General features: G+C 34.1%; 1 protein-coding gene across 1 annotated transcript in view; it reads right to left on the bottom strand.

Annotated features, from left to right (window-relative positions):
* Window positions 1-812: 812 nt before the first annotated feature.
* LOC140450421 (APOBEC1 complementation factor-like) overlaps window positions 813-27,424 on the bottom strand; it is a 39,105-nt gene continuing 12,493 nt past the window's right edge. The window contains exons 2-5 of the mRNA XM_072544058.1: window positions 20,462-20,648; window positions 13,095-13,194; window positions 12,677-12,797; window positions 813-1,141 (exon numbers count right to left, since the gene is read on the bottom strand). Of these exons, the coding sequence (XP_072400159.1) occupies window positions 1,112-1,141; window positions 12,677-12,797; window positions 13,095-13,194; window positions 20,462-20,648 (438 nt within the window). The 3' untranslated portion in view covers window positions 813-1,111. The remainder of the gene's footprint in view (window positions 1,142-12,676; window positions 12,798-13,094; window positions 13,195-20,461; window positions 20,649-27,424) is intronic.

A 27,424-nucleotide genomic window follows, 5' to 3' on the forward strand; every position in this document is an offset into this window, starting at 1 on the left:
AAGACAAGTTTCTGAAATTAAGAGGAGTAGCATTTAAAAATGGTTTAGGATTTAAATTCAAATAAGAAAATAATAGGTTACTTTTATGCGAAAGGGGTAGTGTTGTTCACAAAAGGATTAAATTTTTGAGAGAACATACTAGACTTAAATATGAAAATGCAGCATTCGTATACTTAGATGATACATGGATGGATATTTGCAAAGGGTGGAATTAAAAGAATTTGGTACGACAATAGCATAAAATCAATAAAACACACAGATAGCGAAGGCAAAAGACATATCATTCTTCATGCAGGAGGGAAAAAAGGCTTTCTAGAAAAGGCAGATTTGATTTTTTTTCAAAATCAAAATCTGCTGATTACTCCGTTTATTTCTAAATTTTCTAAACTACAATGTGCAAGCATCGCAAAAGAATGACCGTACAAGAATTATTTTCTTTTAGTAAACACATAAGCAAAATGATCAGTGTCAAAAAATAACCAAAATTGTGATTTGATAAAACTTAGAGAACAAGTAATTTATACTTGTAAAGTTTTTGGGAAATTAATGGAATTAAACCGAATTTTTTCCTTATAGCTTTCAATAAGTCGGAAATTTGGACAGACGAAGACGAATCACAGGCATAGGGAAAAATAAACAGCTGTAAATAAGCTAGAATTATCCATAGAAATAAAAGCAAACCTATGCCCACAACATAATGACAATGGCAACGATATGTAAAAATCAATGTTAAAAATATTTAAATTTCGAGATTTTAAATTAATTTTTTTTTAACTTACGGATAAAATTATGAAATATCCGTAAATATTTTATTCCAGAAATTTAATTGAAAAATTATTTTAAAAAAATTAGAGTATTAACACCTAGGGGCTAATTCATGCAAAAGAAAGAACGAAAAAAAGCCGATCAATCAAGATATATAAAATTAATGATAAGTAAAAAATTTGTAAAAAAGTCAAATTAAACATAACTTTAAAATTCTAGATTAAATGCAGTTTCCAAACTTTCTTTACAACAGCAAGATAACAATCACGAAATAATTTACTATGGGCTGGTATATCTAACATTACATATTATTATTTAGAGCAAGTAGTGACAGCTGCATAAAATATTATTTCCATTTGGCTTCTTTGGAATAATCCTAAAAAATTAAAACATAAAATAATACAGAAATATTTATGTAAACGTAAAAAAATATTGACCATTTTTATTTTTAGGCGGACATACGAGTTGGCCCTTCCCATATCAGTTGGCCCACCTATGGAATTTGCATTTTAAGTCGATTACCATAAACAAATTACACTCTGCATGTCTTTATAAGTTTCCATATTAATTAATATGCCATTGTTATTAAAATTTATTAAAAACATCACTCTTATGGTTTGTTATTTATTTCCAGCAATAAAAAAAGTTTCACTAAACCCTGGCTATGCATTCACTTATGTCAACATACGTTGATTTTTTCATAATTACATTAAATGCAAAGGTATCTATGGAAAAATTACATCAAAACAATAATATGAAGAAGACAGAAAAGATTTGATTTCACGTACAAAGCGTCTATGTATCTGTTGATACGTATTTCGACTTAATAAGTCTCATCAGAACAGTTATTCATGACCGTTCGCTAGACGCTTTGTACGTGAAATCAAATCTTTTCTGTCTTCTTCATTTTATTCGGATCTACTCTGTATAAGTACAAGAAACAAATTCGTTAAAGATTTCTGCTTAGTGAAGGAGACATGTCGTGGAATACAAATTTTACGAAATACAATTTTTATATATCAACGTCTGGCTATGCCTTGCAATTTTTAGAAGGCTCCAGATTAAAGCAGAAATCTGAATTTGTTTCGAAACTATCTTACCGATTTTTCAAAACAATAATATTGTCAGTTAATGTTAAATGTATTTTGTTGTATTGTAAAGCTTTTTGCCGTTTGTGGATTGTACAATGGGTCGAGGTATGAGAAAATTTGTTCAATCATTATTAGATTTTTTAATTCTGGAAAATCCAATTCGGAAATCGCGAATATGTTGCCGCTATAGTGTCACGCTATAGTGTAAGAAATATAGGTAGAAAATACAAAACTGCAGATTCGGTCGTCACCAAACCTAGAAATGTACGAAAAAGTAGAATAACCGAAGCAAATCATAGGGCATTAAGATGCATTATAGTGAAAAATCGACGAGCAAATTATATTGAGTTAAGCGTTTTAAACCCAAGAACTATGCAATAGAGGACAAACATGGTATTATCATAAGTGATATCGACAGAGTGTTAGAAACATGGAAAAACTATTGTTCAGAGCTCTACAGGGAAGAACACGTAAATCTAGGCCACACTTCAGCCCTCGAAAACATCGCATACAACCCTGAACCTGAAATTCTGCTGTCCGAGATTGAAGAAGCTGTAACTCACCTGAAAAATAAATCCCCTGGCTGCGATGATATCACGGGAAAGCTCCTTCAGAACATGGGAGACAAAGGATGTTACATAATGTGGAAACTTTGTAATAAAATTTGGAGATGCGGAAAGTGGCCCAGAGAATGGCGCACATCATTGTGCATACCAATCCATAAAAAAGGAACAACTACAAAGTGTAGTAATTATCGTACCATCTCACTGATTTCCCATCCAAGCAAAATATTACTAAGAATCATTAAACGCCGTTTGCAACAATACTTAGACAAACAAATTCCCCAAGAACAAGCAGGCTTTGTCAAAGGGAAGGGTACGAGAGAGCAAATCCTTAATATGCGGCAGCTCATAGAAAAGGCCCGCGAATTTAAAATTTCAATAATAATCTGTTTTCTAGACTACCAAAAGGCATTTGATTGTGTGAAGTGGGAAGTTCTCTGGACAGTTCTTCATGAGATGGGAGTCCCAGATCATTTGGCAATATTAATTAAAAACTTATACGAAGATAACTCAGTTAAAATAAGAATTAAAAACCAGCAATCTGATACCTTCAAAACCAGCAGAGGTGTACGACAAGGGTGCATACTATCTCCAGACCTGTTCAATTTATATGGAGAATACATAATGAGGAACGCACTCGATGGATGGAGAGGCGGCATCTCCATTGCAGGAAAAAAGATCTCAAACTTAAGATTCGCAGACGATACAACACTGATAGCAACATCTGAAGAGGAGATGTCGAGACTGATAAAGAGAGTAGAAACCGAAAGCAACAAGTGTGGGCTCAAGATTAATAATCAGAAAACAAAAATCATGATTGTGGACCACGCGAATATCCTCCAAACAACAGGCGCCCTAAATCAATTCGAGAAAGTAGACGAGTTCACGTATCTAGTATCTTCCTTAAGCAATGCAGCCTCCTCCCATACGGAAATTCGCAGAAGAATAGGGATGGCCAAGAACGCGATGAGTCGACTGTCAAAAATATGGACCGCTCTTTATCCAAAAAACTCAAAATGAGACTGGTACGGACACTCATTTCACTTCAATCTTCAGTTACGGTGCCGAAACATGGACAATAAAATCAGAGCATAGGAAAAGGATTGACGCATTCGAAATGTGGTGCTGGAGACGAATGCTACGCGTCTCGTGGACGGAGCACAGATCCAATCAGTCGATTCTCGAAGAGCTAAACATTCAGACCAGACTCTCCTCTCAATGTCTTGCAAATGTTTTAAAGTTTTTTGGCCACATTGCGAGAAGAGACAATGACAACTTAGAAAGACTAATGGTATGCGGAAACGTAGAAGGACGTAGAGGCAGAGGACGCTTACCTATCCGATGGTCAGATCAAGTACAGAAAGCCACTGGAGAGACGTTTTCCGAGTCCATAAGAGCAGCCCAAAATCGCAAGAGATGGAGAGAATTGACAGCCCGCATTGTAGGAAATCACGATCCTCAGCAATGAGGAAACGACAAGAGAGAGAGAAGCGTTTTATTGCGTGACGTTATTATAAGACACGTTTCTAGATCAACATGTCACCGAGCGGCCCACAAATTAGGATTTGGTACTTACAGGAACCGGCATTATGCAGAAAAAGGAACATGATATATATTACAGCTGCGACCCGAACCGAGTTCGAAACAGCGTTCCTATTATCAAAGAAAATCAAAAATTTTATTATTGGTTTTAAAGCCATAAATGATGTTGGTATTTCTAGTCATCACAAAGATATTACCACTATAATTAAGCGAAACCGCCTGCAGTGGGCAGGACATGTAGCCCGGGCCCATGAATCGAACATAATAAAAATGATTCTAACAGCGCAACTCGTGGGAATGAGAAGACGGAGTAGACCAAAGCTGAAATGGATGGGGTAACACAAGATGCCGAGAAGATCGGAGTCGGCAACTAGAAAATGCAAACAAGGGACAGAACAGAATGACGTAGAAAGCTTGAGAAGGTCGAGGCCCTCTAAGGGCTGTAGCACCAAGTTGATGATGACTTACAAAGTAAGTTTTATAGTTGAAAAAATGAGTACGAACTGTTTTTATTAAATTACAATTTATTTTAGGCTAAGGAAAAGCCACTTTTAACATTAGAACACAAGAAAAATAGACTAAGATGGTTAAAAGAGTATAAAGATTGGACATTCGCAATGAAATTCAGTATAATGAAGTGATGAGTCCAGATTTGAAGTGTGTGTTGGAGACAGTAGAAGTCGCGTCATTCGCAGGAAACATGAAGCTTTCCATCCCGACTATCTGAAGAGAAGAGTCAAATTTCCTGTATCTGTCATGATCTGGGGCAGCATATCGTCTACAACACGGAAAAATATTTGAATATTTTAGAAGAATCTCTTTTACCGATTATGGAACACCGTTAACACCGGCGGAAGGTTTTGGACTCCAACAGGACGGCGCAGGTTATCATACCTACCTCAAAAAAGAGTATGAATTGAAGACCATGGCATACTACTTCTGGAATGAGTTTCTAACGGTCCCCGATAACGGGTTTGTCCCCGATAGAGACTTTATGGCGCGAAATGAAAAAAGGTTTGAGAAAACATCATGCCGGATCCGTCAACGGATTGAAGGAAAAATTGCAAGAAATATGGGATTTGGTAAACTGTTTGTTCGGGCTGTTAGGCCGTTGTCTTCTGATATTAGTTTTCGACGTTTCGCCAACACTAGGGGTTGGAATCTTCTGGAGATGTTACTGCTTCGCTTGTAACCTGAAAATGACATTATTATTGGCATATTATTGGCAATATGACATATTATTAGCGTGTAAAAATGACATTTTCAGGTTACGAATAGTAACATCTTTAAGCTAAGCAGTAACATCTCCAGAAGATGCCAACTTCCCTAGACAACGGCCTAACAGCCCGAACAAACAGTTTACCAAGTTAGACGATGGCCGTGAAAGCCTAACACAGTTGATCAAATATGGGATTCGGTTACAGTAGAATTTTGTCACAACTTGGTAAAAACTATGCCTCGAAGAATTGTGGTAATGTCCTATGTCATTAAATTTATTATTATTTTGTTTAATCAACAGTTTTAATTGCGTTATAAAATATTTTCTATAATTAGGAAACTCAAAAATGTTGTCCGTTGCATTAAAACTTCTAAAATTTACGCTGTGCTTTTATTTTTGTTCTCTAAAATTTAATTTTCTTATCAATCTAACGTTGGCACAACTGATATGGAAAGGGGCTCGTATTTCATAAATGTAATAATTCTCAAATTTTAACCCCAAAACGAAGGTGGCCTTCATTCCTAAAATCTTAAACTGAAAGAGGTATCGTGTGATATTCCATTTTTAAAACTATCTATTTATCTTCTCAACGGAACCTCGTATTTTTGTCTTACATGGTTAGTTATCGGGATGTTTTTATATAAGATGAGCAATCAAAAAAGTAAACTACGTAGCGTGTGAAAATGCATCCACGTTTCAATTTATTTTTTCTTCTTCTACGGCATTACAGTCCAAATGGAGCCTTGACCTCCTTTATTTTTTGCCTCTACCCTTGCTCGTTTGTGGCTGATCTTCTCCATACACGAATTTTTAAAAGGGCTTGTGCGTCGTTGTTTACTGTGTCTTCTCAGCGCTTTCTCTGCTTTTCAACCGGTCTCTTTCCCTGCATTCTAGCATTCAGTGCTCTTTTTGGTAGCCTATTCTCTCTCCTTCTTATCACATGCCCGGCGCATTGGAATCTTTGTATTCTAATGAAGTCTGACAGTGTTGCTTCCTTATAAAGTTGATAAAGCTCGTTGTATCGATTTCTGAAGATTCCGTTTTCCCTCACAGGTCCTAGTATTCTCCTTAGTACTTTTTTTTTTTCGAATGTGTCGAGTTTGCTTGTGGATGTTTCTTTCAGGACCGATGCTTCACTGCCATAGCATGCTATTGGTCGAGTTAAGGTTTTATAGATTCTCGCCTTTGTATTTTGGTGGGCATTTTTAGAACAAAATATATGGGAGAGGGCAAAATAAGCTCTGTTTGCCTGCGTTATTCTCTTCCGTATTTCTCCATCTTCTGATCCGTTGGCATATATTTCTACTCCCAGGTATGTAAACTTTCCAACCATTTCAATGTCATCTTCATGTATAATGTTTTGTGCTGGTTTATAATATACCTGAGGACTTTATATGCTGTACATAGAGAAATTCCACGGTAGTTTTTGCACGGGAGTTTGTCTCCTTTTTTATAGATCGGGCATATTATACATTTTTCCAGTCGTCGGGTATTTTCTCTTCTTGCCTTATGTCTTTGATGAGCACGTGGATGTGACTTCTTAGGTGGTCGCTACCTCATCATCATCATATAACTGGGGTCCTACGGTGATTGCCGCTTCCCGCATTTCAGCCTCCATCTTTTCCTATCTCTCCAATCTCCCTCTTCTAAGCCTCTCGATTGCATTGTTTTGTAATTTCTCATCTCCAGGAATTTGGTGGTCTTCCCCTTTTCCTTCTTTCTGGCGGAACATACATTAAGACTTTCTTTGGCCACCGCTGCTCCTCCATTCTCATCACGTGACCATACCATTGTAATTGCCTTCCTTGTATTCTATCTGAAAGAGTATCTCTAATTCCTGTACGGTTTCGTATTTCCTCATTCCTGATTCTTTCCATTCTCGATACTTGACATGACCTTCTAAGATAATCCATTTCCACAACGTCTACTTTATCTCGTTCATTCTTTGTCATCGTCCAACATTCGGCACCATATGTGGTAATTGGTTCTACAATTGCTCTGTATACGCGAAGTTTGGTATGCATCCTTATTTTATTAGACCACAGTAATGAATTCAGTATTCGGATGCATTTTTTCCCTTGGGTTATTCGGTTTTGTACATCTATCTTAACTCTGCCATCTGCTAATATGATGCTTCCTAGATATTTATACTGGTTGCAGCCTTTTATGACTGCGTTTTCAAGCCTCAGATCTGTGGTATTTCCTCCAATTTTTAAATATTCTGGTTTGCTTATGTTTACAGTAAGCCCCCATTTGGCATATTCCTCAAATAATTTTCGATTCATATAATTTATATCTTCCTCGTCGGTTGCAACCACCACCTGATCATCTGCAAACAACAATGTATACAGAGTTTCTTGTCCCACTTCGATGCCCATAAATCTACATTTATTTCTCCAATAGGAGAAAGCCTTGCTTTAGGCCTTTAGTGACTTTAAATTCATTTGAGGTTCTGGTTCCAATTTTTACACAACTAACTGCATTTCTATACAATTTATATATCGCTCGGATATACGTCGAATCCAATCCGGACCTTTCGAGGAACTCAAACATTTTCTTTAACGGGACACTATCATATGCTTTCTCAAGGTCTATACCTACCTTATATAATTCTGCTGGTATTTCATCAACTCCCGGAGCTTTACTGTTTTTCTGAACCTTAATAACTTCAACAACTTCCTCTATGGTTGGAGCTTCTACTCCATTCTCTTCTACATAGTTCGTACCCATTTCATCTTCCATGTCTACTTGTGTATCAAAAATAATGCTTTCAGGTTTCTGTGACTTTCTGTTGGTCACTGATTATTTGCCCACTTTCATCTGTACATAAATAACATTATTTCTACATATCTTGTCTGCTTTCCGTCTTGCGTCTTCAAATGATGTTCGTCTTTCCCGTGTTCTTCTTATTATATACATTTTGTGTTCTTTATTTTTTTCCTCTATTGCTTGTCTCTACTCGTCATCGACCATGCTCTTCTTCTCGCCTGTTTCTTGTTTCCCAGAGTGGACGCTGCCGCTACCAGTACTGCTGTTTTGATATTATTCCATTTGCCCTCTATGGAGAGCAGTTCTAGCGTCCTCATTTGCAACTTCTTCTTCGAACTTCTCTTTACATTTCTAAATCTTCAATTTTTCCAGGTCCAGTTTGTTTGGTTTTTTTTTTGGTCTTTCGTTTCTTTCTTTGTTAACTTTTCATCTAAATTTGGTTTGGATTAAACTATGGTCTGATCCACAGCATGCTCCTCGTCGTATTCTTACATCTGAGATACTACTGGATGCCCTGTTGTCTATCAGCACATGGTCAATTTAATTGGTTGTTGTTTTATCTTGTAAAATCAATGTCATTTTGTGTATGTCTTTATGTGGAACTTTAACCATGGTTTTACTGGTGGCAAAATTTATCAAAAACTCCTCATTTTCGCTTGTTCCATTGTGCAGTGGGTGTTTTTCTGTTGTGCCATAGAACTGCAGCTCCTTGTCTATTTTAGCATTCATATCATCCATTATAATCTGGATGTCATTTTTGGGCGCATTGTCATATACCTACTATCTCCAGCTGTTGGTAGAAGCTTTTCTTTGTATGTTTTTCTTCTGTTGGGCAGTGTATGTTTATTATTGTTAGGTTGAAGAAGAGGGTGCAAATTCTTAACTTTTATTAAATTTATTTATTATCTCTGAAATTTTTGATTTCGTGAGATATCCCGTGTAGTGACTTATTTCTCTCCGGTTCTCACGATATTATTTTTATGACCAAATTTCTGCAGTACCTAATAAAAATTCCATTAACACTGAACATTTATTTTGAACTTTTCTAAAATAATGCCATCTTTGTACCAGCGAATAGAACCTTTATCTTAATGATAATCCTGGATTGGAACTTCATCTTTGTTAAAGATAATCCTCAGGACTGTTAATTTATCGTGTTTTTTTGGCAATATAAATATACCACAATTTTTAAATGTAATCATGTTCGGTCAGCATTTCAACTATGCATCGCTCAGCACTTGGTTTTGAAATTTTTTTAATAACATCTATACTATTTTTGATTGCACATCTCCATAGGTGTAGGCCATATAAAAAGACGGACTTTGGAATTTGATTATATAGTAATAACTTCTTATATAATTGTCCAAGGAGCAAATATATTTGTTTGTACTTTAGTAGTAAAAGTCAAAGTCTTTAATTTTCTTTAAAATATCTTCTTTTAGGCCAGTAAAGAAAAATCAGCTAAACAAATACAGGTTTTTGAAGCTTTTGAAGGTTCTTAAGAGTGTAGGCGCAAAATTTCGAGCCAATGCTTTTTAAATGCATTTATTTTTTTTTAATCCTAAGAAAACTAATAAATATTTTTAAAAAATTTAAACGAAGAATGAAAAATTACATTATTACCGAGGGCGAAGGTCCCTTAGAATAAACAAAAAGTCTCTTTTAAATGAGATATTTTAAATTAAAAATCACCCCTAATTTTTCTCTTCTTTTTCACCCCTGTAACTTACTAAAATAAAAAAAAGGAGAATGTAGAAACAGAAGAAGAATGTAGAAGTTTTCAGGGACTTTCGGCCCTCGATAATAATGTAATCTGCCATGCAATAAAAATACTTATTAGTTTCTCAAAATTCGAAAAAAAAATATAACTGTACTGGCGTAAGGTATAACAGGTTAATTGTTATTAAACAAACCGCATGAAAAAGGACTTTTTAGCTTATAAACATGTACCTGTAATAACTTTGATATTTTTTATTTCACGCGCTTATAACTAGGCTCATTAAAAAGATCGTGAAAACACAATCTTTAAAAACGAGCCTTCTATGACCTATAGGAACCAAAATAGCAATTTTAGTTTAAATCATATTTCCATTATTAACCCATGAACGACTAGCGTTATCATTTGGTAATGGTCACGCCCATCTCTATTTACGTTCATATTGTTGAGACTTGTTGGAAATTCAATTAATAAAGACCAGAAATTTGAACAGCTTATAACCGAAGATCTAAATTTTATTTAAAACACAGAAACACTAATTTGAATTGTATGTACATCAATCTGTAGATTCTCCTTATTCCCAGCGGTTCACTTATAAACCATATGAACCACTCTTTGCTTCCTTTTTCATTCACTGAAATCACTATATTCACTATAAATCCGTTACTACACATCTCTATCCGATCAAAAAACTTCACCTTACCGGCACATGATCGGTTTCCCGCGCTCTCGGCCGCTGACAACGGCTTTCGCGGGCAAAGGCAGCTCCTCCGCGTATCTTTCCCGCTAGGTCACGCGATCGTTTCGATTCTCGATCGTAGTATAGGGACTACGATTTTCGCGAGCTTGGGTCGATTTGTGATCGCGTACATACTTCTTTTGTTCACTGTAGTCTAGTCGTCATAAATTTGATCTCCAAAAATCATACAAACAAGATGAATTTTGCTGAGAATGTCAATTTTGGGACCCCAAAAAAGATGCAAAACAGTTTACCACTTTTACCCCAAGGCTTCCCCCTAAAAGCCCCCGATGTAGGGGGAGAAAACGGAAAAAATCGATTTAACAGGAATCTGTAAACGTTTCAAATAAAAAATGTAGCCTTTTTGTGTATAATGAATTGTTCTGTCAGGAATAACGATTGAAGCGACGAAAAATTTGCTCGACGGTAAAAATTCGATATCTTTTGATAAGATTGTCCTATCGACAAAAATCAAAGTGCATTTTAAAGGTGCAAAGGGCAGCTTTCTATATAATTTTTGTATATTGCTGCAAATGAAGTTAGTTTATTTCCAAGATGTTAAATAAATAAATGTTTAGCGATTTTTATCATTTTTTATGATTCTCATTAGATCAGTAAAATTTATCACTTAGAATGACTGGTCACTACGAAATTTTTATTAGAGCCCAATCTTCAAAACACATAGCCTGAAATTTCGGTTTTGTGTTTTGGCAACAAATGTGAGGCATTTGAAATATGCCCAAAAACGCTGAGATTAAACATTCACATCACAAATGATCGCAAGTCACGGGAAATACTTGCACACGAAAACGTTGTTAGGTGGAATTTGTAGCTGAAATTGTTTTGTTTTAAACTACGTACTTGTGTAATCAAAAAGAAGCAGGTTTAAACTTTTAAATTTATCATTTTTTAGGCATATTTCAAATGCCTCACATTTATGCCCAAAAAAAACTGCTATTAAGCATTATTTAAAATTATCTAGGCTACATTTTTTATTTAAAATATTTTTCCCTCCATAAAGTAGGTTTTAGATAGAAGCCCGGGGGTAAAAGTAGTTAATTTTTTTACATCTTTTTTGAGATCCCAAAGTTGACATTCTCAGTAAAATTCATCTAATTCCTATGATTTTTAGAGGTTCAGTGGTAATTTCGTCTCTGAGTATGGGTCAAACTTTGATCTTGATTGATCTGGTCATTGGTTGACGACTACTTTAAGGAGTTATAACCTCTTATACCTTCTCTGCATATGCGATATATAAATTGAAATGTAAAATCTAGATATTCACTTATAATTTGTTCAAATTTCAACTCTTAATGTTAATAGACAATGGAAATATGATTTAAGACTAAAAAAAATGCTATCTTGTTTCGTATTGGTCATAAAAGGTTCTTCTTTTACAAAGGTGTGACAAAAATATCATATAATAAGTTATAATAAATTTTTATGAGTTAAAAATTCAGTACTTCTTCAAACGGTTTTTTTAATAACAATTTTGATAAAATGTTAAAAGTTTTCGGTAATTTTTGACGAATAACGTTTGCTTGTATTTCTTTGGCTTGACAATTCTTTGTGGATCCTGGCATGCTCTAAGATTCGTTCAATATCCCTAAGCCAGTCTCACCTCCATTTAACCACCTAATTTGCATTCGGTCGGTGTCTGCTTCTTCCTTCTACAAGTGTTCCTATGGTTAGATTTTTATCAATTGTTGTCTGGCACTAGTATTATGTGTCCAGTCTATCTAAGTCACTGCTTTAATGAACGTGATGACGTCTGGTTTATTAGAGTTAGTATAATTTGAAGTTATATTTTTTGCGCCACTGCATTTGGTCGTTTATAACTCCAAATATTTTGCTGAGAATGTGGCACTCGAATATTTTCAAAGATATGACTTCCACAGACTGTTTTCCATTCAAAGATATGACTTCCAAAGACTGTGTTTCGTTCGTCATTTGCTATAGAATCCTTATTAACCAACCTGTACTGGGTTTTGCTTATTGGACATATTACGTCGCCGTTTAAAATGCTTGGAAATATTGCTTAATATCTCTCTTATGTCATCAGCGTGTGCTAAGAATTTTATCGATCCATTTTAAATAGTACCACCGTCTCTAATTCGTGTGCCTCGAACTGCCTTGTACAAGGCAATATTAAATAGGAGGCAAGCCAGGATATCCACTTGTCTATAACCGTCCGCTAAATAGAAACAATCACTCTTATATGAAGCAAAAAAGACACTAGACTTTATCTATCTTTGATTAAAAGTTACTTACCGAACGGGGTGAGGACGAACCCTCACTGTTAGTGGGCGTTTCAGCAGGAGAGACACTTCCCAATTTTTGTTTTTCATTTTTCATTGCAAAAACTTTCTTTCTGCGCTCAATAGACACAGATCTGAAAATACAACAGAAAATGATGGTGAAAATGGTTGTATACTATCTAGTAGGTACATAACAAATATTATTATCGCGAAGTTTAAAATTATTATTTAAAAATTATAAAAGAAATCTAAAAATTCACCAAGGTTCGTCAACGATACTGTTAAAACCATACGGCTTATTGCTGTAACAAGTTGTGTGAGCAGTTAAAGGAAAGGGATGAAGATTTTCATGGTTCCAAAAAATATCCCAAGACGATTAAACTTTTTATGTTTTAACAACCACATTTTAATAGTTCTGTTTAGATACTTACGTGCAAAAATTGGTTGGTGTGCTGTTCAACATATTAGTCTTGCTGTAAGACCTTGGTCTTGCCCATTCAACATTGATCTTTTCTCCGTTCATGGTAAAATCTGTAAAATAAAATTAAAATAAAACTGAATTCTTTATAGTAATTAGTTAAATTGTTTGATATTGTTTAATAAAATAATTGCTTTGTTTCCACTCTTTTCTTTGCCAAATAGATCTTACATTGTACTCTATTATGGCTGATTGTGTAGGGGGCAATCTGTAAATTAACATTATTATTTCTTTTGAAAGAATTGATGTCATTACGGAACACTTGACTTTTTTGGAGTCGACAAATATGATATAAAATCATTAATATAAAAGTGATACTGTTTAATTTTTCAGTTAAAGTATGGGATGATTAAAAGTGTTTAGATCAGTATGATCCAAAATTTTTCTAATAGAAATTTAAAGTTTAAAGTTGTAAGGAATCAAAAATCCTGTAGGTATTAGTTCGAGTATTTTAAAATCCTTCATCATCATCATTCTGGCAATGGGTCTATCAAGAAGCGTTTTTCTAGCTGGATCATTTTGTTCCATCCGCATCTGTTGGCCGTGCAAATTCTGCGATTTATCTCTATAGTATAGTTCGTCCCAAACCCTTCTTTCAGTGCGTCATAGTTGATCGAATTCTCTCTAACACATTAAGCTAGAAGTGACAGAAAATAAACGTGAGTCTGTGATTATTATACATAGAACTTAGAAAATTATTTATCGTAAAGCTAATTCTACTTACGGGTGTATAATTGGTTGGAGTTTAGAATACGCTAAATAGATATCCAATCGATGATGCGCATAAATATAATTTGACGCAGAAGTTCTCGATCTTGACAGTACTTTCACAACGTCAACTGATAAAATAATTGTCATTCCAGGTTAGTATTATCAGACATTTTACAGTGAAAATTTAATTTTGTATTTATTATCATAAAAATATTTTAAATATGCCGAGATATATCGAGAAAAAACAAAGACTAATATTAAAATTATTAAATTATTTTCAATTAGAAAAAGAGGGATTACGATCCTGCAACTGTCAAATTTAACTAAAATGACATGCAATAATTCTCGACATTCTTAAAATCCTATATTATGTCAAAATTAGTAACGCACTGAAAGAAGGGTTTGGGACAGAATGTAGTATTATTTTCAGCGTTAAGGGGCGCTCTCAGGTACCAATACAAATTATTTTACTGCTTTAATGACGTCGTTTTCTATAACAAGTGGTTGTAGGATTTGTGGTTGCAGTATTTTCATATAGTTCGTTTTGTTGGTGTTTATTATTAAAACCATTTTTGTAGCTGATTATTTTAATGCTACATACGCGTCTCGTACAGCGTTTTCCGTTCTCCCAACAATATTTATATCATCAGCATATACCGAGATTTGCACTGATTTATTATATATTAAACCAGAAGAAGACGACCGAGGACAGCAATGATAACAGGGAGGCATTCTAATAAATGGAAATTGATAGAAGATAGAGTAGCTTATCAGAATCTCATAACTTCAGAACTGAAAGAAGTAAAACATCTAAATGAAAATGCATTAGATATAGAGGTGACAAACATGCCAATAAATAGTGCGATTGGAAACGCTCATAGAAAATAAAAGGAAAAAAAATAGATACTAAATAGAAAAAAAAAACTCACTCAAGCTACTAAAGATCTTATAAACAAAAGAAGAGAATTGAAAGACAAATACATAGATAATTTTATAACACTTAGATAGCTAAACAAAGATATCACAAAATCCATTCAAAAAGATGTCAGAAATTACAACACTGAATACATAACTCAAGTCATTGATAAAAATAAAAGTTTAAAGGTTCTGCACCGACAAATGACTGAAGGATCGAAAAATATTTGTAAACTTGTAAATAAAAAAGGAGAAACTACAACAAATCAGGAAGATATTTTAAAAATTGCTCAAGATTTTACTCAGAATTGTATAAGCGAGAAGAACTTCCAGATCGTGATCAAAATCAAATACCAAAAGTTCAAAATGTAGGCTCAGAAGACATCCCAGATATCACAACAGAGAAAATAAAATCAGCTCTCTCGGAGATGAGAAACAATAAATCACCTGGAGAAGATGGGATAGTCATTGAACAAATCAAAGAAGGAGGAGGCACGTTAGTAAATGTGTTGAAAAATATGTTCAATACTTGTTTGACAAGAGGCGTAACCCCCTCCTAGTGGCATAATGCAATAATAACCATAATGCACAAAAAAGGTGACATTTCAGACCTATTAGTTTGCTCTCCCATACATACAAACTATTCATGAAGATAATAACAAAACGGCTTGTGAACAAACTGGATAGTTACCAACATTGTGAACAGGCTGGGTTCCGCTCTAGATACGGAACAAATGATCATCTACAAGTTATAAAAACGCTAATAGAAAAGTGTACAGAGTATAGCAAGCCTATCTTTCTTATATTCGTAGATTATGAAAAGGCGTTTGATATTATAGATCATCATAAAATGCTTTGAACATTGGCTGACTGCCGCATTGACTACCGATATATCGCCTTGATTAAAAGTATTTATGAAACTGGTACAGCTTGTGTCCGCCTTCATGAAGATACCAAGAAGTTTCGAATAGAACGTGTAATTAGACAGGGTGATACTATCTCCTCTAAATTGTTTACGGCTGTTCTTGAATATATGTTCAAGCAAATGGAACGAGAGGATAACATGGGAATTAATATAAATGTGGAAGATCTGAACCACCTAAGATTTGCCGATGACATCGTTTTAATATCTGATAGAGTTGATAAAGCTACAAAAATGCTGCACACGCTCTATAAAGTGTCAAAAACAATTGGTCTTAAAATTAACACCTTAAAGATAAAATTTATGACCAGCGGTAAAATTCTGATTGAGAGCCATAGCATCGACCAAGTAATAGCTTACAAATATCTAGGGCATGAGATTTGCTTAGGTCGAGATAATCAGACAACTGAAATACAAAGAAGGATAGGTCTCACATGGGCTGCCTTTGGTAGATTGAATAACATTTTCAAGTCTATTATCCCAGTTTGTTTAAATAGAAAGGCTTTTAACCAGTGCGTTTTACCGGCTCTTACATATGGTGCAGAAACACTGACTCTGACAAAAAGACCAATAGATGAAATAAGAGTTACACAACGCGCTATGGAAAGATCAATATTAGGTATTACCATCAGAGATAAAGTACCAAAATTAGAAATAAGAAGAAGAACAGGAGTCACAGATGCAGTTGAAAAAATAGCCATGGCTAAATGGGCTTGGCCGGACATATTGCCAGATTAACGGATGGTAGATGGACCAGAAAGATTCTGGAATGGGCCAAGGCAAGACCAAGACCAAGGCAAGAGGCATATCGAAGCAGAGGACGACCACCGACTAGATGGACATCTGATATCAAGCACATCACCACAAACTGGATGCAAGAACCTCAAGATAGAAATAGGTGGAAAATTTTACGGGAGGCCTACGTTCAGCAGTGGACAAATATAGGCTAATTGATGAACCAGTGGTTGTGATTTGTAACATACGTATTACTTTTTCCAGAGCCAGATTGAACAGTACACAGGAGAGATGGTCTCCCTGGTGCAGTCCGTTATTTGTTTTAAAAGGTTCAGACAGTCCCCCTGACTTCGTACTCTACATTCAACTTTTTCAAGAGTTAGTTTTGTTAAAAATCAAAATCCTTTAACTTGAATTATTTTATTTTAATACTTTTATCTGACCCAATATAAAATTGAGATTTTCTGCGACTTGCACCTATTTGTTCGTAAAAATGATTTTTGTAAATATCTCAAAGTCTTCTTATCGGAGAACTTTAGTTCTGACACAATGGAATAAACAAAGTTTAAGAGTATTTGTTTATAACAAAGATCTTAAGATCTTATTTAGTCGCTACAAAGTCCACCAGATGAAAAAATGCAATACATTTTTGTCTATTTTCACTAATATTTCTTCTGGTGGAATTTTGGTTTTACGAATTTTGGCCATAAAAATTTTGTTTTGAATTTTGGATTTATAAATTTTTGGAATTAATGAAAGCACAAACTTATGGATATGCATATAATATACCTACTTCACGTCACCTCTTGTTAAAATCTTGGATGCAGAGACCGCAGACGCATTCCTGTTCTTTCTGACAAATGCAATCCAGATAAGCATCTCTTTTTTTATTTTGTTGAAAATCCTCAGCACCAATGGAAGTGTCCAAAATTCTTCTTCTTCCTCCTCTTTATAAGCAAGTCTCCTTATTCATTGGCGGATTAATACCTCTATGGAAGGTTGTCACTCCATATTTTGCGTGGTCGTCCGCTACTTCTGCCGATTGGTGACTTATCTCTTACTAAGATTTGGACAACCCGGATTCTGGTTATTTTATTTATGATTATTTTGTGTCCATTTATTTATACACTGTAGGTTACATTTTTTTCTAATGTCTTTACTTCTCTTTCGATCTCGCAGCGTATTTCCTGTAATTCTTCTCAGTACAGTACTCCTATCTCTGCCGTTTCCAGTAGCCTTTGCATTGTGGCTGCGTCGGGTCTTGTTTCTGTCTCGTACAAAATTCAACTTATATTATTTTTTTTATAGTTTTAACCTGATAATTATTTAAACTCATTAACACAGTGTTCTAACAGAGATAGAAACCATAAGTTTTTAATAGAAAATTTAATATTTTACTTTTTTACGAGTTTTATTACAATTAATTAGTACATTACAATTATGTACCTTACTTGGCTTTTTAATTTTTTTTATATTCTTTTCTAATTATTAAAATAAACAGTTATTATTACACCATTATTAAATTTATGTTTCCATTGCCAGTATGCATATTTTCTAAAAAAAATGCATACTTAACACATATTTTCTAAAAAAATGCCCATTTAATGTATATTTTCTAAAAGATATGCATATAGTTTATTTTTATGAACGAGAGAGTAATTAGCATAATTTTAACTGGTAGCTCCGACCACTCCATGGGCGTGCTCAAGATTAATTGAAAAATTACTTTGAATAATAATTGTAAAAAATAAATGAATTATTTCAGTGTTATAAAGTGTTATGTGTATGTAAACAAAAGTGACCTCTTTTATCTCACACTATATTAGAACTGACTGGCCTACATTAAAAAGGGTTTTAAAAAATTCACATTTTTTTTAATTTGTAAAAATTACAAAAGAGAAAAAGAGTTTTTAAAACCGTCTAAGGTATGTTAAATAGATGAATAAAAATATTAATATAAAACTTACAGCTACTTGTTACAAATCCAAATCAGATTCAGAAGATGAACTTTCAGAACCAAGGTTTATAATAACTGGCTCGATCATTTTATCAGTAATATTGTCCAGCTTCCACATTTTTTCCTCTTCTTTAATAGTGTGATTTACTGCCTTTTCCCAGTTTTCAGGTTTTACATTATTTACGGCCTCCAAAAACAACTGTTTAACATCATGAATTTTAAAAGTGGTATTTTTTCTTGAAACTTCACTCTTTATCTGTGCCCATACCAGTTCAATCGGGTTTAATTCACAATGATATGGTGGGGATCTAAGTACTGTCATTCCACGATTTTTGGCAATTTCATCAATTTCGTATTTTTTAAATTTTTCTTTATGAAGGGCACACAACGAATAAAGTTCCTTTCTTATAGATCCGGGATGGTACGTAATATTTTTTGAACTCAGCCAATTCTGCAAGTCTTTTTTTAACAACTTGGTTGTGGGCAGTCCTTCTATAAGTCTGGAGTGATAACTTGCATTATCCATTACTATTACACAGTTCTTAGGAAGAAGATCTATCATTTGTTCGAACCATTCTTGAAAGACATAAGCGTTCATGTCTTCATGGTAGTCACCGGTACGAGTTGATTCAAAAGTTAATAAACCACCTTCAACAAAACCGTCTGAACTGCCAATGTGTACTATTATCAGCCTGCGTCCCTTTCCTGATGATGGGTTTAAACCAGTAGATAAGTTATTTACAAAAGCGTGCCTTTGACTTGTAACAGTTTCATCCTGCCAAAATTTATTTGGTGTATGACCCTCGTTGATCCATGTTTCATCAAGATAAAATATTTTTCTTTTTTGGTTTCTCATTTCCTTTATGGTTCTTAGAAAATGTCTTCTCCATATGACAATATCGCTTCTTTCTAATAAAATAGACTTTCTGGGATTCTTTTTCCAGCGGAAGCCTATTTCTTTTAAAAGTTTCCATAACGTACTTCGACTCATTTCTGGGTAATCCTTATCATCTCGAACTGAGACAAGAACTTTATCCAATGTTGGAAATTCTTGTCTAAAGAAGAATTCATGCACTTTTCGTCGAAGTCCTTCTTTAAAATGATATTCTATTTGAAATTTTGGTTTCCCTGGAGCATTACGTGGCATTTAAAAACTACCACATTTCTCATCTTTAATAACTCTGTAAATCGTAGATTTCCCAACACCAAGTGTACTGCTAACTAACTCAACGGTCTCATCAACACTTTCACATAAACGTTTGTCTGTAAATGATTTAAAACAATTAAACATTAATGTTTTTTCATTAACTGTTAGAGGACCAATTTTTCGGCGTTTACACGGACTTCCAAATTTTCCATAACACTAGTATACACAATAAACTGCACCTTGCAACTGAAGTACCTACTTTTAGTGAACTGTTAAGAATTTTGAATACGCCACTTGGACCTTCCTATATACAAAATGGAAAAACCCACTATCACATTTTCTGTGGAATAAGTTTAGAAGGTAATTATCTAGTCAATTACTGTCGTAGATTCCTGGAATTAAAGAATTAAATGTTTGATTGTTGAAACCCTTACTTCGTGGAATGCACTCATTTCAGATAAAATAAAACGTTTTATTTTATCTAAAGAATTAAACTTTATTTTGCAAATAGGTAGGTACTTATTAAACTTTTATTGGTTATATATAACCAATAAAATAAACATCTTACATTTCTTGCAAATTTATTAGTACCTGTTAACCTCCATCACTCCGACACTGGCAACCTTATTTAGGGATTAGTAACCCTCACAACTATTGTATTCTATTCTGCTCCAACCTTTATACCTGGTAGTCATACTCAATTTAAAATTGTTTTCCTATATACTTCTGTAAACTTGTTGACAAATATCTGTTTTTCATTGAGTCACCCGTATCAACAGTTTAGGGATTTGCATACATAATTTATTGTTTTATTACTCTCTCATACATAAAAATACACTATAGTTAATGCATATTTTTGGGTAAATTAGAGCATATTGATGCGCCTATTTTCATTTTTTTTCGCATATTTGCCTAACTCTAGTGATAACTTACCTTGCAGTAATTCTAAAGCTTCCTCGGCACTGGATCTATCATTGAAATGGACAAACCCGTATCTTAGTGTCTTGTATACACGATTGATTTGACAACCAGTCCAGGGGCTAACTTTCGAAAGTATTTCACGTTTAAGATCCCGACAACTTACTTCAGAGGGTATGTTACTTAAGTATAAATTGGTTACCTGTAAAAAACGACGATTATTAGAATTAAAGTAATGATTATGATGATTGATGATGATCCAACAAATTTCTTACAGATAAGACATTTATTGGCAGCTATGGCGTCATTCGTATGATGCGTTTGACGACATTTTCTTCGACTGCCGTTCCCCCGTTCGTTTTTTAAATATTGGTACTTTTAGTATTGGTATGTCAATTATGTTAAAACTTGGCGATACATTTTCCTCATTTGCCGATGCAAAAAAAGCCATCTCGGAACTCGGTGAAAGTACATTTACCACGTTTTGGAAACGAGATGCACGCAAGCAGTAAAATTAAGAGGCCGATAGAAAGCTCTTTAATCTATTATCAACTTGTTTATGCATGCAATCATGGTGGAAAGAAGTTCAAGAGCGATGGAAAAAAAATTCGGCAGTCTAGGACAGTCAAAGAAGATTGCCCAGTACATGTACGATTCAAGGCATCGTTAGATAAAAATGCGTTAGAAATAACGTCAATTCAAACTCAGCACAATCATCCTACCTCAAAAGTAAGCATATAATGATTATCAATACATACAATGTCGGCACTGTTAACCAGATTGTAGTTTATTTGGGTTTCTGCATTTGAAAGAAAGAAAGGAAGAGGGAAAGATTGAAGGCAAGAGAGGAGTAAGTTGCAAACAGATGTCGTGGCTACGAAACATAAGGAACTGGAGAGGCATAAATAACACTGGCGATCTTTTGCATGCCGCAAAAGATAGACGTTATTCTATATTTTCATTTCATATCTAATTTTAAGGTATTACATGTACATACCCCTAGCCAAAGAAAACTTTCCAGCAACATGAAGGAAAGTGTAAAGTTACAAGATTTAACCAATTTGGGAAGAAATAATTCAACAAAAACAGAATGTCTGGATAACTGATTAGATGGGCTCAAAGCAAAATATGGTAACCTGAACTATTTCGTTAAATTGATAAAAACTAATTAGCTACTATTATTTTCAGGTGCCCATTCAGCTGTTTTGCAGGATAAAAAAAATAATTAAAGGCCTTTTTATTCAAACCTAAACTAAGAAAAATACAATGAATGCATTTCCAGAATTTCTTGCAGTGGACGCTACATATAAATTACTACCTGTTTTCCTTATTATTGCAGAAGACATTAATTGTCAAACTGAAATAGTGGGGGTTTGCATGCTAACATCGGAAGATAAGGAAAGTTTCACCTGGTTTTTAGAAACATTTAAACGCGAAAATCCATTTTGGATCAATGTGAAATGTTTATTGACAGACAAGGATTTACATGAAAGGTAAGTAATAATTAGAAATTGCTTTCCTAATACAAACCTTATTATATGTGTCTTTCACACATCTTTTATCGAGAAATTTCATGCAATAAAATGGAGATCACCCCAAATGAGCGTACACTTACTTTAGAATTAATTCAAAAATTAGTCTATGCTAAGACAGACGATGATTACAAAAAATATTTGAAAGGACTAGAAGATAGTGTACCTCAAACAGTGTATGAGTATTTCATGAAAAACTGGCACGGTACCAAGGACGAGTGGAATTTAGGAAAAAAAAATTTTAAAAACAATTTTTTACATAACACAAATAACCGCCTGGAATCTATTAACCCTAAATTAAAATCAGTTATAACCAAAAGTAGTTCTTTGGAACAGTTTATAAACAGCTTATTTATAATTATTTCAAGTTTAGAGACAGAGAGGGGTCATAGGGCAGGTTATGGTATTTTAAGGAAACCCGTCGATATGTTTCCGGAAGATTCTGATGAAAAAAAATATTTTACATTGCTCACACGTGAAGCCTCGAAACATGTTTTAAGAGAAATTCGTAATTCTAAACAAATCAGAGATATTACAACTTTTGCAGGGGGTGATAACATCATTACCGATGGTCAGGGTTCCACAAATACTTCTGTTTCTTCGTGCAACTGTATAATTCATGATTCAATTAGAGCTTTTTGATAAAATCATTGTAAATCATAGATGGACAATGGACTATTATAAAAATACCCAACGAACATTAACGTCTTTGATTGAAGAAAACGAATCGACAGAATATGAGTTACCAAGTAGATTTAATGATAATATGTCTATATCATTGACCACACAAGGGTATCGACCACCAAGTTCCTATGCACAAAGAAGAAAAAAATGTCATTTGTTATACAATGAACTAGCAGATTTAGCTGCACAACGTACGGGCATGTTATTTGAGCAAAGGTTTAATCTATTAAAAAATCTCAAAACACTGTGGGCTAATGATACTGATGTTCTACTTACACCTATAGATGTTACAGACGAAAATGACACGCAAGTTATTATTGACAGTAATGATGAAGTTGTATTTGAAAATGGCACGCAAGTTATTATTGAAAGTAATGATAAAGTTGTATTTGAAAGTGAAAATAAGCTGTGTGGTGAGGTGGTTCGTGAAGAGATAAGTAGGGTAAATAACGTGGAGGGAAATATACAGGAGTGAAGTCCAGAAAATGAACTTCCTATTACTCACCAAACTCTTCAAGTGAACGATGTTGCTTTGTCGACAATTAAAATGCCAGTGGCAGTAAAGAAACGAGGACGCCCAAAAGGACAAGGCCTGACAGCAATAGGACTTAGTTTACCAAAGAAAAAGAAAAGAAACCCCAAAACATTTTCAAATAAATCCAGGGTTCCATTCCAAAGAAAGGATTAAATTTCTATAATTATTTTTTTTTTAGTTTACAATAGGTTTTACAATAAATAAAGACTAATTTAATTATGTACTTATCATTACCCATAATTAAAATACGTTTTAATACTTCACTTTGTTTTCTTTCTCATTTATAAGAAAATCAATCTTCTGATAATAAATTCTTCATCAGAAATTGATACTAAGCTAGCCAGCCTCCAAGCGAACGGCAGCCGAAGAAAATGCCGTCAAACGCATCATAAGAATGACGTCATAGCTGTTAACGGCAGTATAGTGCACGACCGTTTGACGGCAGTTTAAGTACAGCGTTTCTTATTATTATCAATTGTTTACAGATAATTTTTGTCGTATAAAAACATCAGAAAAAATTATTAAACTCTCTCCACAAAAAGATAAGTAATATGTAGTATTAGGTAGGCTAAAAAAATCTAAAATTGCTGTATCATAAAACGTGATATTCGTTTTAGACCATTTCCTACATTGTATTATGTCGCGTGCCCTATTAAATACAATGTAGCTCGAGTTACAGATGTAAAGAATCAAGTTACATCTTATCTTACCGTTAACCGGTCGGTCGGCAATCTTCATAGGTGTGAAATTACATTATCTATCTTCCACTATAGCCCAGATGTGGTTCTATTATAAACAAAGGGGGTAACTTTATTTGGTATTTACGATAAAGCCTATCCAAGATTAGATATAAAGAAATTTTAAATATTGTGACTTAGTTCAAAGTCCTTTATTGTATAAATGTTAAATCAAATAATTATTACTGGTTTGATTAATAAAATCCAATCTAACGAATAAAACTTATCGCCCATGGACTGCAATTGCGGACCAACCCAAAAAATCATGTTTTAGTTTGAAGGTTTGTAATTTTAATTGCTAAAAAAATGCATAAGAAATGCTTTAGTTTGCTTAATAATGAATCTATATTTTTGATTTCATGTTTTTAAATTTATCTTTTAAATGCCAGTTTTCAAAATTTATATACTTCTATTACAGCAAGACTTTTTTCATTAAATAAAAATGAAACTTTAATAAAAATTAAGTTTATAAACCGGGAAACTTATAAAATACATTTTTAAACGTATAAATATCTTGCGAGAAATAATAGGAGAAAGAAAACGAAGAACTGAAGTGTGTACTGATTAAAAAGACATACAAACAACCATCGATAAATGACGTTAGATCTCACGGAGGCGCCAACATTGATTCGGACCATACGCTAGTGATTACAAAATGTAAAACAAAAACAACGAAGAATGAAAGGCGAAATTTTTTTTTTTTTTTACTAAAGACACAGAAGTGTACTTACATTAAAATCTGGTCAGTAAGACCAATTATCAATTTGTTTCTAACTTAAATTACTAATGAAATCTTAAAATTAGGTGTTTACTCACTAGTATCTTTCCTATTATTTCTAATAACTAGCATTAAATTTAGCATGCATACTCGCACAACACTTTACTCTGCCTTTCACTCACTCATTATACCAGTTCAAAAGGCTTTGTTCTTTTGAGCCTTCTCTCTAGGTTCGTATTGTCGAGGAGCTGGATAGCCTCGACGTTTACATGATGATGGAGTCGTTGCTCATGGCTCCCTGCAAATTTCTTGATTATCTGATTTACGTCTTTCATCTTGAGATCCCGGTGAAGGTTGTTGTTCCTAACGTACCAAGGCGCATCTACGATGTTCCTCAGCACTTTATTCTGGAATATCTGGATTACTTTGATGTTACTAGGCTTGGCACAGCCCCAGAGTTGGCAGCCATAGGTCCATACTGGTCTCAGTATTTGTTTATAGATTAGGAGTTTATTATTTATGGATAGAGAGGAATATCTTCCCATCAACCAATGGATTTTCTTGTAGCGGATGCCTAGTTCTTCCCTTTTCTTCTTCACGTGAGCTTTCCAGCGAAGTTTCGCATCAAGAGTGATCCCCAAGTACTTTGCTGATGTTGTAATAGGCACTTGGACATCATTTATTCTAATTGGAATATTATTAATTCTCTTATTGGTAAAATTTATATGGACTGATTTAGTCTCATTCAGCTTAATTTTCCATTTTTTGGTCCATTCATGGATTTTATTTATTGAATTTTGTAGTTTTTCTGTAGCTTCTTCGACGGTGTCATATCATTGGGGTGATTTCAATGCGAAACACATTCAATGGGGGTCTAGGCTTACAACTACAGGAAAAGAACTATTAGCAGCTGTCAAAGATCAGAAAGAAGATGTAATATTTACAGGGAAGCCAACTTATTGGCCAACTGATAGGAATAAAATACCAGATTTAATAGATTTCTTCATAATTAAAAATATCTCATCCAATTACTTGGACATTTGTGAAGGATGGGATATGAACTCCGATCATTCACCCATAATTCTAACCATGAGTGATATGCTTATTAGAAAAGAGAACAACCCAACCTTAACTAATAAGCTCACAGACTGGGAAAGTTTTAAAGTAACTCTTGAAGAAAAGATCATTTTAGCCGTGCCACTAAAGAAAATTGAACAGATAGATCAAGAATTAGATTTATTTGTCAAAGATATTCAAGATTCAGCATGGGATTGCACTCCCATACTGAAAACAAAAGTTAAAGGGAATAACTACCCTAAAGAAATTCGTGAATTAATAAAATAAAAAAGAAAACTAAGAAGAAAATGGCAGCAAACGAGAGCCCCTCGAGACAAAACTAACCTAAACAATGCCAGCCAGCAACTTAAAAGAGAAATCCAGAAAATTAAGAATGAATCTATTAAATCTTATCTGGAAGAGCTAACAAATGACAGCAGCACAGAGTACTCGCTTTGGAAAGCTACAAAAAGAATTAAAAGGCCAATATTACATTCTCCTCCAATAAAACTGGAAGACGGTAGTTGGGCCAGAAATATTCAGCAGAAGGCAGAGAGATTTGCCACTCATCTAGAGAACACATTTAAGTTGCAAGATGACCAAGACGATGACCAGGATTGGCCCGAACCAAAGCAAATAGATGAGAATATCAAGCCAACTTCCCCAAAAGAAGTTGCTGAGTTAATTAAAGAACAAATCGACCCAAATAAAGCACCAGGTTATGACCTCATTACCGGAAGACTGCTAAAAAAATCTTCCAAATAAAGCTATTGTAAAATTAACAAATTTAATAAATGCTGCCTTTAGACTACAATATGTTCCAGATTTATGGAAGATAGCTGAGGTGATCATGATACCAAAGCCTGGGAAACTCCCCAATGAGGTGACATCATATAGACCAATATCACTCCTACCTGTGATGTCCAAGGTGTTCGAAAAACTCTTCCTGCGAAGAATCCTACCAATAATTGAAGAAAAGAAAATAATTCCAGATTATCAATTTGGATTTAGAAATAAGCATTCGACAATTGACCAGGAGCATAGAATAACTGCTATAATTGAAAGATCATTAGAGAAAAGTCTGTTCTGCAACCTTCCTAGATGTGGCACAGGCGTTTGTGCCACATCTTAAATCATTCATGCCTAAACAATATTCAAATATATTACAATCATATCTAGCGAACAGACATTTTAGAGTTAAACAAGAAGATGCATACACTGATCTCAAGGATATTAAAGCAGGTGTTCCACAAGGGAGTGTATTGGGTCCAGTCCTATACCTAATATACTGCTATATTGCTTATACCGCTAAGACACTGCTATCTTAGCGGTAAGTGACACCGTAAATAATGTAAGGCGAAAATGAGAAAGAAATAAGAAGAAGAGTTGTTTAATAAGTAAATACAGAGATGCAGTTCAGAGGACAACAAATGGAGGAACAGTGTAAAAAAATCAAACAAAGAATAAACAATGCAGCAGAGAAAGTGGTTGACAAAATGCAAAATTAAAGAAAAAATAATAAGTTTGACGATGTGTGCAAATTAGCAGTGGAAGAAAAGAATACAACAAGATTGAAATGGTTAAGTAAGCACAAGCAAAGAAGAGGAACGAGAAAAATAAACAGATCAAAGACAAAAAACAAAGAAATTATTTAAATCGAAAAAAAAAATCTGAAAGTAGAGGAAATTATTAGAAGTAGAAAAATGGCAGAAGTAT

This window comes from Diabrotica undecimpunctata, chromosome 9, assembly GCF_040954645.1.
Source record: "Diabrotica undecimpunctata isolate CICGRU chromosome 9, icDiaUnde3, whole genome shotgun sequence".
NCBI classification, from domain to species: domain Eukaryota; kingdom Metazoa; phylum Arthropoda; class Insecta; order Coleoptera; family Chrysomelidae; genus Diabrotica; species Diabrotica undecimpunctata.